Genomic DNA, 16497 nt, shown 5'->3' on the forward strand with positions numbered 1-16497 from the left:
CATGAACCGAGGTCAAACAATGGTTTGAGCTCTGGTTTCTATTTTGCCAATCTGATATAGTCAGGAGAACTTCAGCTGGCCCAGTGTGTTTCCTATCTGTAAATCACCCGATGTTGTGTCGATGTAGTGACACTAGGGGTCACACTTGGGAGCCCGAGACACCTCTGGTCTTTGATAAAAGGCCAATGAAAATTGGCAAGTGCTATTTGCATGCCACTTCCCTGGACATACAGGTATAAAAGGAACTGGTATGCAACCACTCATTCAGATTTTCTCTTCGGAGCCAAACGGTCATGCTCACTGAGCTGAATACTATTGTATACCTCTGCTGGATCTGATGCCGCATTTCAGCGGCTTCTCCCCCCTCTGCACTGGTGCACTGCAGAGAATGCCCCTGGGCGCTTCGGCAAAAATAAAAGAGTATATTTCTCTAAAAGAGCGGCACACACGGAATGTCTTTTAAAAGACGCGTCTTTTTAAAGATGCTTTTCCGATTGTGTGTTATTCCTGGTTGCGCTCGTTATCTCTCGCCTTCTGACGGTCACGATCACTGTCTTTCGTGTCTGGGCACTGCTCACGCGGAGACAGCGTTCGTGGATGGTCATGTTCTCATTGCGAGAATATGTCCATGGCAACGTTGCGGTCGCGGCTCGCCTTCGTAAGAAAGTAAGCCACCCCAGAGGCTCCCCGCCTCGGTCCTTTTACCCACGGGTATGAGGCCAGCACGGCTAGCACTGGGGGCGATTTGGGGACCCCAATGGGACCGCCTCCGCCGGGTATCCCCCCGCAGACCTCCCATTCCCCAGCACGCTCCACTGCCCCGATCGGGCTTCCAGATGAGTGGAAGTGATGAGCTCTCGAACGCAGCATCGGAGAGTGGGTTCGTCCAGTCGGAAGCCTCAGCGGGGCTCCTCCCTTCGGGGTCGATTGCCCAGTCACAGGCTGACGTGGAGATGATGACATGCTTTCCAGGTCAGCCACGAGCGTCGGCTAGAGTGGAACTCACTGCTCTTCCCTGAACACTCGTGGCTCGGTGATTGGTTCCTGGGCTCGCGGTGCCACTCAAAGCCAAGCTCCGCCCCCATTTCTTTCTTCCCGGAAGTGCATGAAGAGCTGACAAGGTCGCGGGAGGCACTTTTTACTGCCTGGTCCCGATCTTCTCAGCTTCCCCACCCTCACTACCCTTGATGGTGGGGCGGCCAAGGGCTATTCGGCAATCCCCCGGTGGATAAAGGCGCTCGCGGTGCACCTATGCCCGCAGAGCGCCACCACCTGGCATGGGTGCCCAAAGCCCCCGTCCAAGACCCGTAGGTTTACGTCATCTCTGACGGCCAAGGCCTACAGTGTCGCTGGACAAGCCGCCTCCGCCCTGCACGCCATGGCTCTCCTGCAAGTCCTCCAAGGCACTAAAGGAACTGCACGAGGGTAGTTCCACCCCGGGATTGATGCAGAAACTGCGCTCGGCGACCGGCCTCGCTCTCTGAGCGACGGAGGTCATGGCACGATCTCTCGGGTGGACGATGGCCACACTAGTGGTCCAGGAGCGCAACCTTTGGCTCAATCTGGTCGAGATGGGTGAGGCCGACAAGACACGATTCTTTGCTGCCCCCATTTCCCAGGTAGGCCTATTCGGCAACACCGTCGAGGACTTTACCCAGCAGTTTTTGATGGTAGAGCAGTAGATGGATGCTAGCCGGCATATCCTGCCCCGGCGCGGCTCAAGATCCTGCACCCCGTCTACTCATCGCCAAGGGCGTCCCCCTGCGGTGACTGCACCGGCTCCGCCGCAGCCCGCCCCTTCGGTCTGGCCCCGGCGTGGAGCCCACCACAAGAAGCAGACGCCACCCGTCTCACGGCCGCCCAGAACCCGTGAAAGGCTTCAAAGCGCCCTTGAGACGGGCAACCCAGGGACAACGAAACCCGCTGCTCTGGAGCTGGTAAGCAGATCTCCATCTTTTTGTTACCTTTTGCATTTAATTGCGCTGCATGCCCAAGTGGCTGCAGTACTCAAGAGCTCAGCAAGAGCAGTTTCCTTGTTCCCTGGGTCACATATCCGGTGTGTACGGCCGTCATCTCGACCACCGTCCACCACACTATTTGGCAGGTTTGGCGCTCCAGGGTCTCCCGCCCCTGAGCGCCAAGCTGTGGCACAAATCCACCCCCGATGTGACAGTCTCGAGGACAGGCCTCTTCCTCCCCCGTCCCAGGCTGTTCCGGGGGTGGTTACAAGAAGCCAGGTAAGTGCTTCGATGTCCTTAGACTCAGCACGGCCACGACATGGTGTGACATGGAGCTCTGCCCCGCCGCGAGGCCCCACCTGCAGGTACGTCCGATGATGTTGTCCCTTTGATCCCCCTTGCACGGAACTTGGATGCATGCCTTGCGCTTTCCAGTCCGTCGCGAGGGCTGGTCCGGACCATCCAACTCCAGGTTCAGCAGTGTCCACTTCACCTTGGTGAAGGACGAAAACGCTGCTACCTTACGCGGAGATCGCTACCCTCCTTCGGAAGGGCACGATAGAACCTGTCCCTCCAGCCGAGATGAAGAAGGGGTTTTTCAACCCCTACTTTGTCGTACTGAAAAAGGCGGTGGGTTGCGGCCAATCTTGGACCTGTCAGTTCTGAACTAGGCTTTACACAGACTCCCGTTCAAGATACTGACGAGAAAAGGCATTCTGGTGAGCATCTGGCATCAAGATTGGTTCGTGGCGGTAGACCTGAAGGATGCGTACTTCCACGTCTCGATCCTTCCTCGACACAGACCCTTCCTGCGGTTTGCGTCCGAGAGTCAGGCGTATCAGTACAAAGTCCTCCCTTTCGGCCTGTCCCTGTCTCCTCGCGTCTTTACGAATGTCGCAGAGGCTGCCCTTGCCCCGTTAAGGGAGGTGGGCATTCGCGTTCTCAACTATCTTGACGACTGGCTAATCCTAGCTCATTCTCGAGACATGTTGTGCGCACACAGGGACCTGGTGCTCTCACACCTCAGCCGCCTAGGGCTTCGGGTCAGCTCCCCCCTGGCGAATTCCCCTGAGGAAGGACCTTCTTTCTCAGGGACGGGGCACCATCTGGCACTCGCGCATAGACCTCTGGAATCTCCATGTCTGGCCCCTGGACGGGATGCTGAAGAGGTCTACCACCTGCGGTGGTAGACAAAATCACTCAGGCTAGGGTCCCCTCTACGAGGCGCCTGTATGCCTTTTAAGTGGTGTCTGTTTGCTAAGTGGTGTTCTTCCCGTCGGGAAGACCCCCAGAGATGCGCAGTCGGATCAGTGCTTTCCTTCCTGCAAGAGAGGTTGGAAGGGAGGCTGTCCCCTTCCACCTGGAAGGTGTACGTTGCCGCCATAGTAGCACACCATGACGCAGTCGACGGTAAGTCCTTAGGGAAGCACGACCTGATCATCAGGTTCCTAAGAGGCGCCAGGAGGCTGAATCCCTCCAGACCGCACCTCGTTCCCTCATCGGACCTCTGTAGTTCTTCAGGGTCTTTGAGCCTTTGCAGTCAGCCGAGCTTAAGGCACTCTCCTTGAAGACTGCCCTCCTGACTGCGCTCACTTCCATCAAGAGGGTAGGTGACCTGCAAGCGTTCTCTGTCAGCGAAACGTGCCTGGAGTTCGGTCCAGGTTACTCTCATGTGATCCTGAGACCCTGACCGGGCTATGTGCCCAAGGTTCCCACCACCCCTTTAGGGACCAGGTGGTGAACCTGCAAGCACTGCCCAAGGAGGAGGCAGACCCAGCCCTGTCATCGCTGTGTCCGGTGCGCGCTTTACGCATCTATTTGGATCGCATGCAGAGCTTTAGAATCTCTGAGCAGCTCTTTGTCTGCTTTGGTGCACAGCGGAAAGGAAGCGCTGTCTCCAAGCAAAGGATTGCCCACTGGCTCACTGACGCCGAAACTATGGCATATGTCGCCTAGGACATGCCGCCCCCGGTAGGGCTACCAGCCCATTCAACCAGGGGTGTAGTGGCTCCCTGGGCCCTGGCCAGGGGTGCCTCTCTAACAGACATTTGCAGAGCAGCGGGCTGGGCAACACCCAACACCTGTGCAAGGTTCTACAACCTCCGGGTGGAACCGGTTTCGTCCCAGGTAGTGGCACGCAACACATGCGGATAAGCCCGGGATAGCTGGCCGGTTGTATCGCTTGCACATAGTGCCTTCCACCTCCCTTGGAGCTGAAGACGTGCACCATTAATCCCCAGTAGTGTTCAAACTTTTTTCCCTGGTTGACTTCCTCCGAGCCCTGTGGCAGCCGAGTTTTCGGAGAGACTCGCTGCCGGCCCAGTACACGTGCTAACTAAGAGCCCTGTTCTGGGGTAGGTGCTCCGCATGTGGCGGTTCCCTGTAAGGCTAAGCCCATACGATATATATCTTCCACTAGTTTGTTTCCCTGCTGGTAAACTGCGTCTTCCTTGGGCAGAACCCCTCTGCCCCAGTCTCCATGTTTGTAGTAACTCCTCCCCCATTGGGCAGGATCTACCTTGAAGACTCTCCATATGGATGGAAAGACCATGTGACATATTTTTTCCACTTAAATATCCCCCCCTCTCTTTGGGCAAGGTGTAGTCTCCACGGTGTCCCCCTTCTTTTTTAGGGAGTGGAAAAAGAGAAGGGGAAAAGAGACCACAACTGGGTTAAGCCTGTCTCTATCTTTGGGTTGTCGACATGTCCCCAAAAAGGGCCGTTCGACACTCATAACTATGTTGGGGGAGGTTATGTGTCGACCTGGTGTGCTGGCTATGAGGCACACAGCAGTCTGCCCACCACACACCGCCAGTTCACGTAACACAGTTCAGCCAGTTGTGGCATTTCTTATAGGGACCCCTAGTGTCACTACATCGACACAACGTCGAGTGAGTGACAGATAGGGAACGTCCTGGTTACTGGTGTAACCTCCGTTCCCTGATGGAGGGAACGAGACGTTGTGTCCCTCCTGCCACAATGCTGAACTACCCGCTGAAATGGCCGGACCTTATATCGGCTCCTCAGCATAAAACCTGAATGAGTGGTTGCATACCAGCTCCTTTTATACCCGTATGTCCGGGGGAGTGGCATGCAAATACCACTCGCCAATTTTCATTGGCCTTTTATCAAAGACCAGAGGTGTCTCGGGCTCCCAAGAGTGACCCCTAGTGTCACTACATTGACACAATGTCTCGTTCCCTCCATCAGGGAACGGAGGTTACACCAGTCACCATGACATTTCTCCTGACGTGGCGCGAGCCTGGCCGCGACACTTTGCGTCTTGGTTGCTTGAGTCTCACTACCAGCTCGGCGCCGCTTGACGGGGCTGAAGCTGGATGAGTGTTCATTTTGGCAGGGTGTGCCCCTGAAGAAAAATGTCAGCAAAGTGGTTTTTCACTAACTGCAGCATGAAAAGGCAGGAAATGTTTCATAGTCTGTGAGTGCTTCTTTGCATCTTGGAGTTTTTTGGAGAAAGCGTATTTGCGTGTCCTAACAAGCTCAGCTGCAACACCTGAGTATCAGGAAGCCTCAACTTGTGTGCTTCGTGCATCTCTGAAACCCAGCGCCACCATACTGTCCAGCAATCATCTGATGGTTTAGACAGTCATCTCAGTTACGCACAATGCGAGGCGCATTGCGCAAACTTTTTGAAGAGCAAGAAGATGGTTTCCGCTCGTCCATGTCCTCCTTGATTTTGCCTGAAAGACCAATAAAACTGCATGCCTGATGTGCTGGGGCCACGTAAGACTTACGCTGTGCATTCAGATACCGCTCCATGTCTGAGCCTCGTGCAAAACACCCGTCTGTGTTCCACAAATGAGGTGTTGTGGGAAACTGTAGACCCGGCAGCGTTCTTCAAAAAGAATGCCTATCATGAGCATAGCGTCTTAATGCTCATGCATTCGCAGAGATATATTGTGCATCATCGAACGTTGCTTCAGTGAGGGTGCTGCCCAAGTATGAAAGACAGCAATTGGTCTAGGAAATACACTTGACATTATTCCGTCCTGAAAAGGATGTATATATCACAAGTGTTTGCATTTGATTGTTTTGTATGTTAATAAAAAGAACACACAAAAGTATTTTTATCAAGAAGGTTACAAATCCTCTTTTGTAAATATAAGGATACACTTCACTGGGCATCCAGGGAACAGAAGGTCTATTGCTGAACCATTGTAGGTGAAAAAAACTTGCATTGCTAAGCAGGAGGGTGATGTCTCTGTCTGCTGAACTCTGTGCACAACTCTCAACAAAGTGAGTGATCCACAGAGAGAGATCGGTTCTCGCCTCTGAAGGAGAAGTTCTGAGGAGACTGTCTTCTGATCTGCCTTATATACAGTATGCTCACCAAGTATGGAAGGTGTTACTTTGAAAGACATCTGCCTATGAAACTGCCATGATGGAAAACCATTCAGAGAGATCGGTGCTCTCAGGAGTAACCTCTAGCATCAGCTCACTGACGTAACGTTGAGTGACTGACTTGAAAGGAAACTTAATTTATAAAATAATTCTGATGAGCCATGCTCAAAGACGTTGTCAAATGCCGTTAATGCAAACCTGTAATTGCATGTCCTATAGTAATGCAAAAAGTTCCTGTTGCTTGGCAACTGTAAACAGTTATCAGTTATGAACTTTAGTTACATATACAGTAGTTACAGCTAATGTAACTATAACTGTGTCCCAAATTACACATTTAGTCTATGAATTAACAATATGCACATGGCCATTTACTGTAGTGTATGAATTTTCAAAGTGTAGTGTCTTCTCAAATGAAACACTAATGGTTTTTTTTACTTCACGGAAGCATACGCTGTATTTAGATTGACGGAAGTAAGTTTCAAATGCACATGATGTGTAGCTTTAGCACGAAAGTTGATCTCTGTCCAACACTTATACCACAAGTAACGTATATATTAGTTGGTGGAGATGCTGGACCGCTGCGTTTAGTGGTAGGTCATCCTGATTAGCCTCCCAGTCTCTGCACAAGCACGGGAAAATGCTCTTCATCAATGCGCTAATAACCAAGAGAGTGAACATTTCAACACTTCTGGGGATGTGGACTTGAATGTGCAACTAGGAAATGAGAATACTATCTAAATTTGTTATCACATTTGATTGTTTGCTTCCATAAACTTTAATTTATGTTAATTTAAGTTAATTAATTTGTGCTGTTGTGCACGTTCAGGTGAATTTCTTATGACAGAGTTGTGCATGTCCAGAGACTATTTAGCAGAGATGGACCACTGATTTTATAATGAATGGGAGAATAAGGAACACCTGATGAATAACTGATATAGAAAAGGAAGTCCCGCCTTACAGTTAAAAGAGCCAATCACCTTTTAGATAAAGACATTGCCTGTCTGTCAACTCGAGAACATGCATGCGCATTAACTGAACCAGCCTGAATTTTTTTTTTTTTTTTTTTTTGTGACCTGAGGGAAAGAAGCACAATTTATGATACCAGTGTTGTCAGATTTTATTGCTGACTTTGAATATATTCTTTGATTGTAATCTTGACCAACCATTTTGGAGATTCCAGTCTTTCCCTATTCAAGTAGATAGGAGCTGTACTTTTATGCCGCTTGTTGACATTGAAAATAGCTGCCCAGCCAACCTGGGAGCCTATAAAATAGGAATATGGATTTCTGTTTTTAAGTGTATTGTTAAGTTTTGTGTGTTCTGTTTTGTGTCTTTCCCACCCTTGGGAAAACGAGACACAATCTCCATGCCAGCCTAAGGTCAGGAGGTTCGCTATATGACACAGGGCATGGGTGGGACCACTAAAACTAATTTGTGGGAACTACTGCTTCAATTTTGGTGATGGGAAGCCTCATTTAAAGGCATATAGCAGACAGCAAACATTATAGAAATGCTATATGGTTTCTATTACATCTAATGTAAAAGCATCTAAATGAAATGCTTTAATTAAAAAATATGTCAAAAAATATTATTCAAAGGGATAGTTCACCCAAAAAATGTAATTGTATCATCATTCACTCACCCTAATGATGTTCCAAACTCGTATGACTTTCTTTTCTTCCTTTGCAACACAAAAGGAGATGTTAGGAGAAAGGAGAAAGCTAGCTTCAGTCACCATTCACTTTTATTATGTGGAAATAGATTATATGAAAGTGAAAGATGACAAAGGGCTAACATTCTGCTTAAACCTTTTGTGTTCCAAAGAAAGTCATATAGGTTTGGAGCAACAGTAAAGTAAGTTAATCATGACTGAACTTTCATTTTAGTGTGAACTATCCCTTTAAAATTGTTCAATATGTCTAAATCAACCTGGCTTCATTAATTTATCCCAACAAAAGTAATTTAAAGGCTTGGGTCAGAGGGAAACTCCTAAACTAAACAACTGCACATTCTCTCTTCTTACAGTATGCACAGATATTTACATAGAGCTACACAAAGTGCAAATACATCTGTGACCAACCTACATTTCACAAAAATTTAAAGTATTGCTCAGGCAAAGAGTTCCTCATCTTAGGTATTCCCCTCTGAACAATTTAACTTCCTGCCCTTTTCCCTCTTATTGAATACAATAGATTTTCCCCCAATTGTTCAGCGGTTTTGACCAAGTGGATTATTTTGGCAGGCGATGTAGCAGATTTTTTCCTGTCCTTATCACCAACAGACATCTTTTGTGCGGTGCTGTTCCACCCACTCACTTTCTTCATGTGCCCTCTTATGCTTATGAACAACCTCAAGAACCACATCCATTTCCTCTTCCTATATATGGTCACAGGAGTTTCCACCAGACAGTAGAGACTGCTAGCATGCATTTCATATATACAGTACATCTGTATGATATCACTGTAGAATGCCTCTATTATGAATGTAATAAATTTAACGATAATAGTTACTATTGGAATATCAGAGGAAACATTCATAGTAAGTTCTCACTGAGCATTTGGTGGTACATATTTCAGCACCACCTTTTTCTATTTCAGTGATTTTCTATCCAAACATAAGACTACAACAAGAGCCAGACATCAACCCCATGACACAAATGACACAATAAATAACCTGAAAATGTGATTCAAATATTAAAACTTTCCATCCCTTCCACAATGGCATTCCCTTAGCCTTCCCATCAGATTTCCTCAACCACAGGGCTCAAATAAACTGCTGAATCTCCATAACAACAAGATATAACCATAAAGTTTACTTAAGGGTAATAAATGATGTGAAAGGTTAGAAAATCATCTTCAAGGGACAAACATGAGAATCGGTATATCAAATGTTAAAATGTATTTCAAGTAGAGCATTTTACTTAAAGCATATACTGTATCTGTAATTAAACTGGTTTATAGTTTGAAGAGTAACTGCATATCTTTAGAGAGAAACACAGATACAATTAAATAATAATATGCAGCTAAAGTCCAACATAATTTAGACAAATATAGGTCAGTTTTGTATTACTGTGAATTTCCCGTTGGATTGGGACAAGGCTCAAAATCAAACTCTCAAATTGTTAGTGGCTATGACCATGTTAGATTTAGGTCAAACCCATGCATATTAAAATACTCTTAACTTTCAAAATGTGGAAAAACTCAATAGAGGATCTCTAATTTTCCTCATCATGCACCATGCACTCTTTACCCCCCAAGTAAGGTCACCTACAATGTCCATACCCTGTAGTCCAGATCATTGCCTGTATAAAAATAGCTTGGCCTGAAACCTGAAATCACTACACTTCTTGTACCAGTATAATGCACACACTCTGCCCTCAGTGGAGTCACAAGTTTTTCATCAGGACAGTGCAAAATCTGATAAGGCTTTAGACAAGAAGGACTCTTCTTCTACTTCAGAGGGAAATCACTTTAACTCTAAAAAACAAGTATGATATTAATGTCTTGTTGCAAAAGGGGCTCCTAACAGCAACACTCCTGTGCAAAACACATACTGTATTTTTCAGGAGTGGTTTTCACTCTGATAGACAAAAATTGCATTTGAATAGGCAAATCTGCTATATAATCACACAAATAAATAAATGTTGACAAATTTAATAACAAGTATAAAAAAAGCATCAAGTAATTTTGTGTAGTTTTATTCTGGCTTCCAAAAGGTTGTTCATGCTTTCTCTAATTCCCATGGCTGCATGCACTTCATAACATCTCATAACTTTCTGTTAACTATAGTTTAACCTTTACATGTTGTTAAAAATTAAACCTAGGGAAAAGTTCATTATTAAACCACGCACAAGAGTGAAAGCAGCTTTTTCTGAAAGAAAACCTTCCACTACACTCAAGATGTCTTTGGGGGCAAATTGCCATTTTTCAGCTGTTGCCCTTGAGCTGTTATCAATGGCACTTTCTGGTTAAAGTGGACATTTGTATCAGTGCACTCTTCTGAAATGGGCCAGACTGAAACTATTTAAGTATTGAAACTATGCAGATACTCTTTTCAAAATGACATTTTACTGCCAAGCAGGATTTGGCATTTTCCCAGCCATTCCAGTGGACTTATGGGATAGTCAAAATTACATTAGAAAATCTCCATATAACAGTAAGTAATATATTCTATGAAGCTGTTCTTGCTTTTCTCTATAAAGGATGCATACCACAGCTATATCTAGAACTAAACAAATGAGGTTACAGCTGTGAACCTGCTGTGTTAGCTGCAGGTGATGGGTGGTGGCCAGAAACACATATCAGCATGTGCATCAGGAAAAGAAAGATGTTCTCATGTTGAAATAATCCTCAAACTGTAAGAAGGGCTCCACACACTCATCATAACACATATGAAGGCTGTTGTCCATTGGTTGAGCTTCTACTGTTCTGTCTAATGGCAGCTATTAATCTGTGCAAAACATGATAAAAACAATCATTCGATAACCTGTTGGAGTGTAACTCTAGGCATGATGATAGCAACATGATCACTCACCCATTCAGGATACTATGTAATCACTAGGAATTTAAAATTCAATGCAGTTTACCCTGCAAAGTTTCATACAAACGATTGCTCCTACAAGTATATTTGAAAAGTACTGATCTGCATGAAAATAAACACACGAGGGGTCCTTAAAGAAAAAACAGAACAAAAATGAAAATATTCTCTCATCTATTTACTATGTACTCACCCTAATGCCATGGTAGATGTGTATGACTTTCTTTCTTCTGTAGAACACAAATTAAGATTTTTTAGAAGTATATTTCAGCTCTGTAGGTCCTCGCAATGCAAGTGAATGGAGACCAGAACTTTGAAGCTCTAAAAATCACATAAAAGCAGTATAAAAGTAATACAAATGACTCCAGGGTTTAATCCAGTAGTCTTCTGAGGCGATCCAATCGGTTTTGGGTGAGAACAGACCAAAAATTTTTTTTTAAATTCACTGAACATCTTACCATCACAGTCTCTTGGCACGATCATTACATAATGATTTCAAGCTCGATTACACTTCTGTTGCTTGACACATACGAAGAACGCTGGATGGTGCTAGGAAGGGTGAACAAGCTTAATTAATTAATGAATTAATTAACATAATTGCCAAGGGGACTTGATGTCAAGATTTATAGGGAAAAATGGGTTATATTTTGGTCTGTTCTTACCCACAATCGACTGAATCACTTCAGAAGACATTGATTAAACCACTGGAGTCATATGGATTACTTGTATGCTGCTTTTTTGGAGCTTCAAAGTTCTGGTCACCATTCACTTGTATTGTGTGGACCTACAGAGCTGAGATATTCTTCTAAAAATCTTAATTTGTGTTCTGCATAAGAAAGAAAGTCATACACATCTGAGATGGCATGAGGGTGAGTAAATGATGAGAGAATATTTTCATTTTTGGGTAAACAAATTCTTTAACAAACTGTGTTGAAAACCCTGTCCTCTTGGAAAGTTGCAATGGAAAATGTGAGACTTATTGAGCTTCAATATACTTGAATCGAGTTAATGTTAACAGGTTAACAGTTAACCCTAACGCAGCATCCCTCATCTATATTCAATGGTTTTCAAATGACCACCAGCAAAAGATGCCTCATTAGCAAAAATTTAAATAAACAGATACATATTTTGTTAATGATCTCTCATTCTTGTTTTCATACAAACGCACATGTAGGCTACTCTTTACCATTAAGTGTCAGTTTGTGGGTATTAAAACATCACCTCTCACAGGCTCCGAACACATTTTCCTCATTAACTTCAGGCCAGTTTAAGTTTGCCTCACTGTGAGAAATGAGTTGGTTTTATTAACACTAACAACCATGATTGTTTGGAACTTTCCCACTGTGAAAGTTACATTTCAGCCTTATAAGAAAGGAAGAACTTAAAGGTGGCTTTCAAATCATGTTTTTAACTAAAGGAACATTAATATTGCTCCTGTAAAGAGTAAAACATTTGGGAATGGTACATGAGGAACTTGTAATACAAATAAGGACACTCCCACTTGATTGAGGGGCACAGTTGAAACTTTTGAGTTGTTTTCACTGTTACATTATTGAAGCACAAATCACACTCTGCACTTTGCTCATCATGCCCACTTAATTTTATGTCCACAAAGTGTTTTGTCCTCAAATAAAATGTAGTTTAAAGCAAACTTACTGCGTTAACCTCTGTCGTAAGGATAAGGACCGATAAGCACAATAGCAAACAACTGCAATTCGAGAAAAAAGTGAATTATTATGCATGCAAGGGAAACATGTGTTTTCAAAACACAGATGAACAACTGGCTTTACCTCAATGTGTCCCAGTGCTGTAGATGTTTCTCACCCTCCATGTGAGCCGACAAACAGATGAACTCTCTCCCTCTGCCTAGTGTGTCCTTTTACTGCATGCTCACTGTTCTGAAAGTTACAGATGGACTTAAGTTAGTTCTCACTGTTTTAAATCACTGCACATTTATAGTATTAAATGTCCTGATATATTGACAGGTCTCCAGATGATATTCCAAAGTCACTTTCCAATCGATTTTTATTGTTTTCTGAACACTTTCAATGATAATACCTAACTGTCTAGCAGAATATGTGTGATAATAAGTTATCTCTTGTCCCTTATTGAAGGTAAATTTAAGGAAGAAGTTTACCTCTGATCGCTTCAGTTGCACGCGCTAAATCGTGATGCGTTCACGCTTTTGAAAAGTAGTTTGTCCCACCTGAAATCCACCCCGCCGAAGCTGTTTTTGAAGGAAATTGGCGATCTTCAGACTTAAACTTCCTCTAACAATGCTGAAAGCGAATGATAGTTTTTTCTAAACAGGGTTGTGTTGGTGCGTATTGATGGGTGGTAGCGGTCATGTCAGGGGGTGTGGTGGGCTCTTCTACAAGACATTACTTTCAACAACGGGCACATAACGTTTAGAGCAAAGATGCAGACAAACTTATAGCTTACGGCTCGAGTTGAATAGAAGCAATTATTGCTTAAAACGCGCAGAATACTTCATCAGCTTGTCCTTTTGGACATTTTTCATAGGTGTGAAGATGCGGCTTTCGTGTGGCACTCTTTTTCTTCTGACAGTCTCTTTGAGCATAGGCAAGAGCAAAGCTAAGGTAAGTTCAATGAAGAATTCGAATGTTATAACGTTTTCTATTTGTAATGTCGACAGTTCGGACGTGAGGAGTCCCGTTAGACGCGCGTGAGGCTTCTCGCGCGCTCAGAGAAGTGCGTAAACTTGCGCGCGAGTCGTTTCAGCTCAAGTTCCAGTTTTGTTTTCATGTGCTAATATGTCCACTTCATACAAATTCATAGACTGTCGGATGACTTTATAAGTGCTTTTTACCGACAAAACGATGCAGAATTAGCAAATTCAAAATGCTTGTGCAATTATATGACTTGTATGCCATTGTTGATGCTGTAACTCAAATGATTATATAGGCCTATATAGTAAATAGGTGCATTATGTGTAGTCATACAAACTATGGTATGTGAATTGTTTGGCCATTCTGTTGATCCGTGCATGCACTGATTTTGGTGACTTGATTTGTTTTATAAGCTGATGATTCAGATAGTTCAGTGTGACTTTATTTTCTGGTTTCTATAAATCTCACCTATGATGACTTGACATCTTGATCTATTGTCATGCAGTGGATCTCTGCTGCAGATTTTCTTTATAGTTTATTATAATTGCCACTCCTTTTTGGTGTCATCTAGGGGGTTGCAGTTGCTCTCTCTCTCTCTCTCTCTCTCTCTCTCTCTCTCTGTGTGTGTGTGTGTGTGTGTGTGTGTGTGTGTGTATGGATAGCACACAGTTTTGTAAACTTATTATTAACCATCTGGACTTTGTCCTTCCTTTGTTATAGGTATTTCACCACTCATCTGAAAAATCAGTGTAACAAATGTCTTCAAGAAATGGAAAACTTTTGTGTGTGTGTGAGGCGGGGGGTGGGGGGTATAGGTGTGGTGTGGCCAGGGGAAGGACAAAAGTGTGAAATAGGGTTGTCATGATACCATTATCATATCTTATGATACTATACCAGCTAAAGTATCATGATACCAAGTAGTATCACAATACCACACGATAGTGTGTTAATTCTTAACACAGTTTGTCATAGCAAAGGTGGTTCTTAGAAATTCAACTTGTTGCTCAGGAAGTGGTGAAAATAACTGATGGATGAACAGGGAGAAGGCTCAAATGGACAAATTTGTTACCTAATGCATTGTTAGTTTGATGTAAAAAAAAATAAAATAAACAAATTCTAATAAAATCAATTTCTGTGATTATTTGAATGTTGGTAACATAAAAATAAACATATTGTAACGTTGAAAAGACTGTTTTGAGCAGCTGTTTCATTATTATTACCGCTTCAGCCCCGGTCTCCTGGTAAACAGCAGCACGAATGCAGATTACACACACACCGGTTTGATCGCACGCCTTCAGGGATGTGATCTAATCATAAGTGTGAACTTGCGAAGTACTCGCCACCATGCATTTGTAATTGGAAAAAATAAACGAGTGCAACGAGTACCGTTTTCAGGGAAACGGTAAATCTGTAAATGTTAAGATAAAGCATTTAGGTTCATTGAAGTGGCACTAACCGGTGTGTATTCTGCAGAGGCAGTGGGATGTGTCCGAAGGTGTTTAATAAGGTTGCTAGTGTTTCCCCCCTTTGGCTTGAAATCTTTGTAGACATTCACGGCAGATGGGTTTTCCCGGTCTCATCAGACAAAACCCCAAATAATTCCAAATCTCGTTACATGAATCGTGTTGTGTAAAAAGCTTCTCGCTCTCCGAAGTTTTACTTAAATACATATTATCCATTAGGAGACATGACTGCCAAATTAACATGCTGGCTCAGACGTGTGTGTTTGAAGCATGGGAAAACCACTCATTAAAAATAAACAATACCATATAAGGGGCAAGTTCTATACAGCATTATGCGCTCTTAAAGGGGACACCACTCGAAAAGACTATATTATTAATGTTATTGCAGACATAGGTCTGATTTAAATGAATGTTTTAGCGAAAATAACATTTACTACTGCACATACAACATAACTTATGGTACTACCATATTAACGGTACTACCGTTTAAAAAAATACTGTGGCACCGCCAGTATTTTGAAGCTTTAGTATCGCGATACTACCGTAGCACCGGTCTACCGTGCAACCCTAATGTGAAGCACATGCAGAGGAATTATTCAGAAAGTGGCAGGTGTCTGGGTGATAAGACATTGGAGGATGATTTATGGTGACAACGGTCTAATAGAAACACAAAGCTGTTGCATCTAGTGATTTTGTGGAATTTCTAAATGCATTGGTGCAGATCTGTTAGCTAGATTAAAAAATTGCCATTGATACTGCAGATATTTGTAGGACTGTACAGTATCTGTATGTGGTTACTTATTTTATAGGACTGCTGAAAACTCCCTTGAGTGCCATATTTCACTATCCAACTGTTTAACAGATAATTTTACCTTTATCACCTTGGAACTATATAAAAATACTCTTCAACATTTCTATAATGCAATTTTATATTTAGTGTTCTGTGAATGGAATTTGCTGAATATCACATTGCTACAAGAACTCCACATTATCAGTTGTAATTAAACTGATGTCACATCATGTATTAATATAGAAAGTGAAACTGTGCAGTTGCTACCTTACAGGACTATTTCTACCTGATCTGACCCTTCGAAAATACCCAATGTAATGACTCAGTCATAAAATATTTCTGACCTGAAAAAAACAGTAATTACCAGGTTACCTGTTAAAACATCTTTATAGCTATTATAAATAATATAGCTACTGCATAAGCTATATTAAGCCATTTTATGCTACATTTGTCAAATAGTACAGCTCAGTCATGACAACTCTCAGAATAGATTCAAGGTGTTATAATGTAAGTTGGTAGGTTTGGTCTTTGCAGACAAGATCTGCTTACAATGCTGCTTCTGCTGCAAAGCAAGCACAAATTCTTGCTGCTAGAGGTCGATTAATATATCGGTTTTATCTGCGCAAATAGTTGCTTTTTGGAATTATCTGCTAAAATCAATGCATATGGTTGCTAATAGTTTATTATTATTATTATTTATTATATATATATATTTTTTAATATTATTTCTCCTTTTCTGGTGCTAGAGGGTTCAACAG

At 43.5% G+C, this 16497-nt stretch overlaps 2 protein-coding genes across 2 annotated transcripts in view; one reads left to right on the top strand and one right to left on the bottom strand.

The window, feature by feature from the left end:
• Positions 1-13145, bottom strand: part of LOC127448185 (collagen alpha-2(IV) chain-like) — a 145811-nt gene extending 132666 nt beyond the window's left edge. Inside the window, exons 1-3 of the mRNA XM_051710532.1 lie at positions 12994-13145; positions 12647-12754; positions 12513-12564 (exon numbers count right to left, since the gene is read on the bottom strand). Coding sequence (XP_051566492.1) covers positions 12513-12564; positions 12647-12687 — 93 coding nt within the window. The 5' untranslated portion in view covers positions 12688-12754; positions 12994-13145. The remainder of the gene's footprint in view (positions 1-12512; positions 12565-12646; positions 12755-12993) is intronic.
• Positions 13146-13246: 101 nt separating this feature from the next.
• LOC127448186 (collagen alpha-1(IV) chain-like) overlaps positions 13247-16497 on the top strand; it is an 88432-nt gene continuing 85181 nt past the window's right edge. Inside the window, exon 1 of the mRNA XM_051710533.1 lies at positions 13247-13456. Coding sequence (XP_051566493.1) covers positions 13388-13456 — 69 coding nt within the window. The 5' untranslated portion in view covers positions 13247-13387. The remainder of the gene's footprint in view (positions 13457-16497) is intronic.

Source organism: Myxocyprinus asiaticus, chromosome 11, assembly GCF_019703515.2.
Source record: "Myxocyprinus asiaticus isolate MX2 ecotype Aquarium Trade chromosome 11, UBuf_Myxa_2, whole genome shotgun sequence".
NCBI lineage: Eukaryota > Metazoa > Chordata > Actinopteri > Cypriniformes > Catostomidae > Myxocyprinus > Myxocyprinus asiaticus.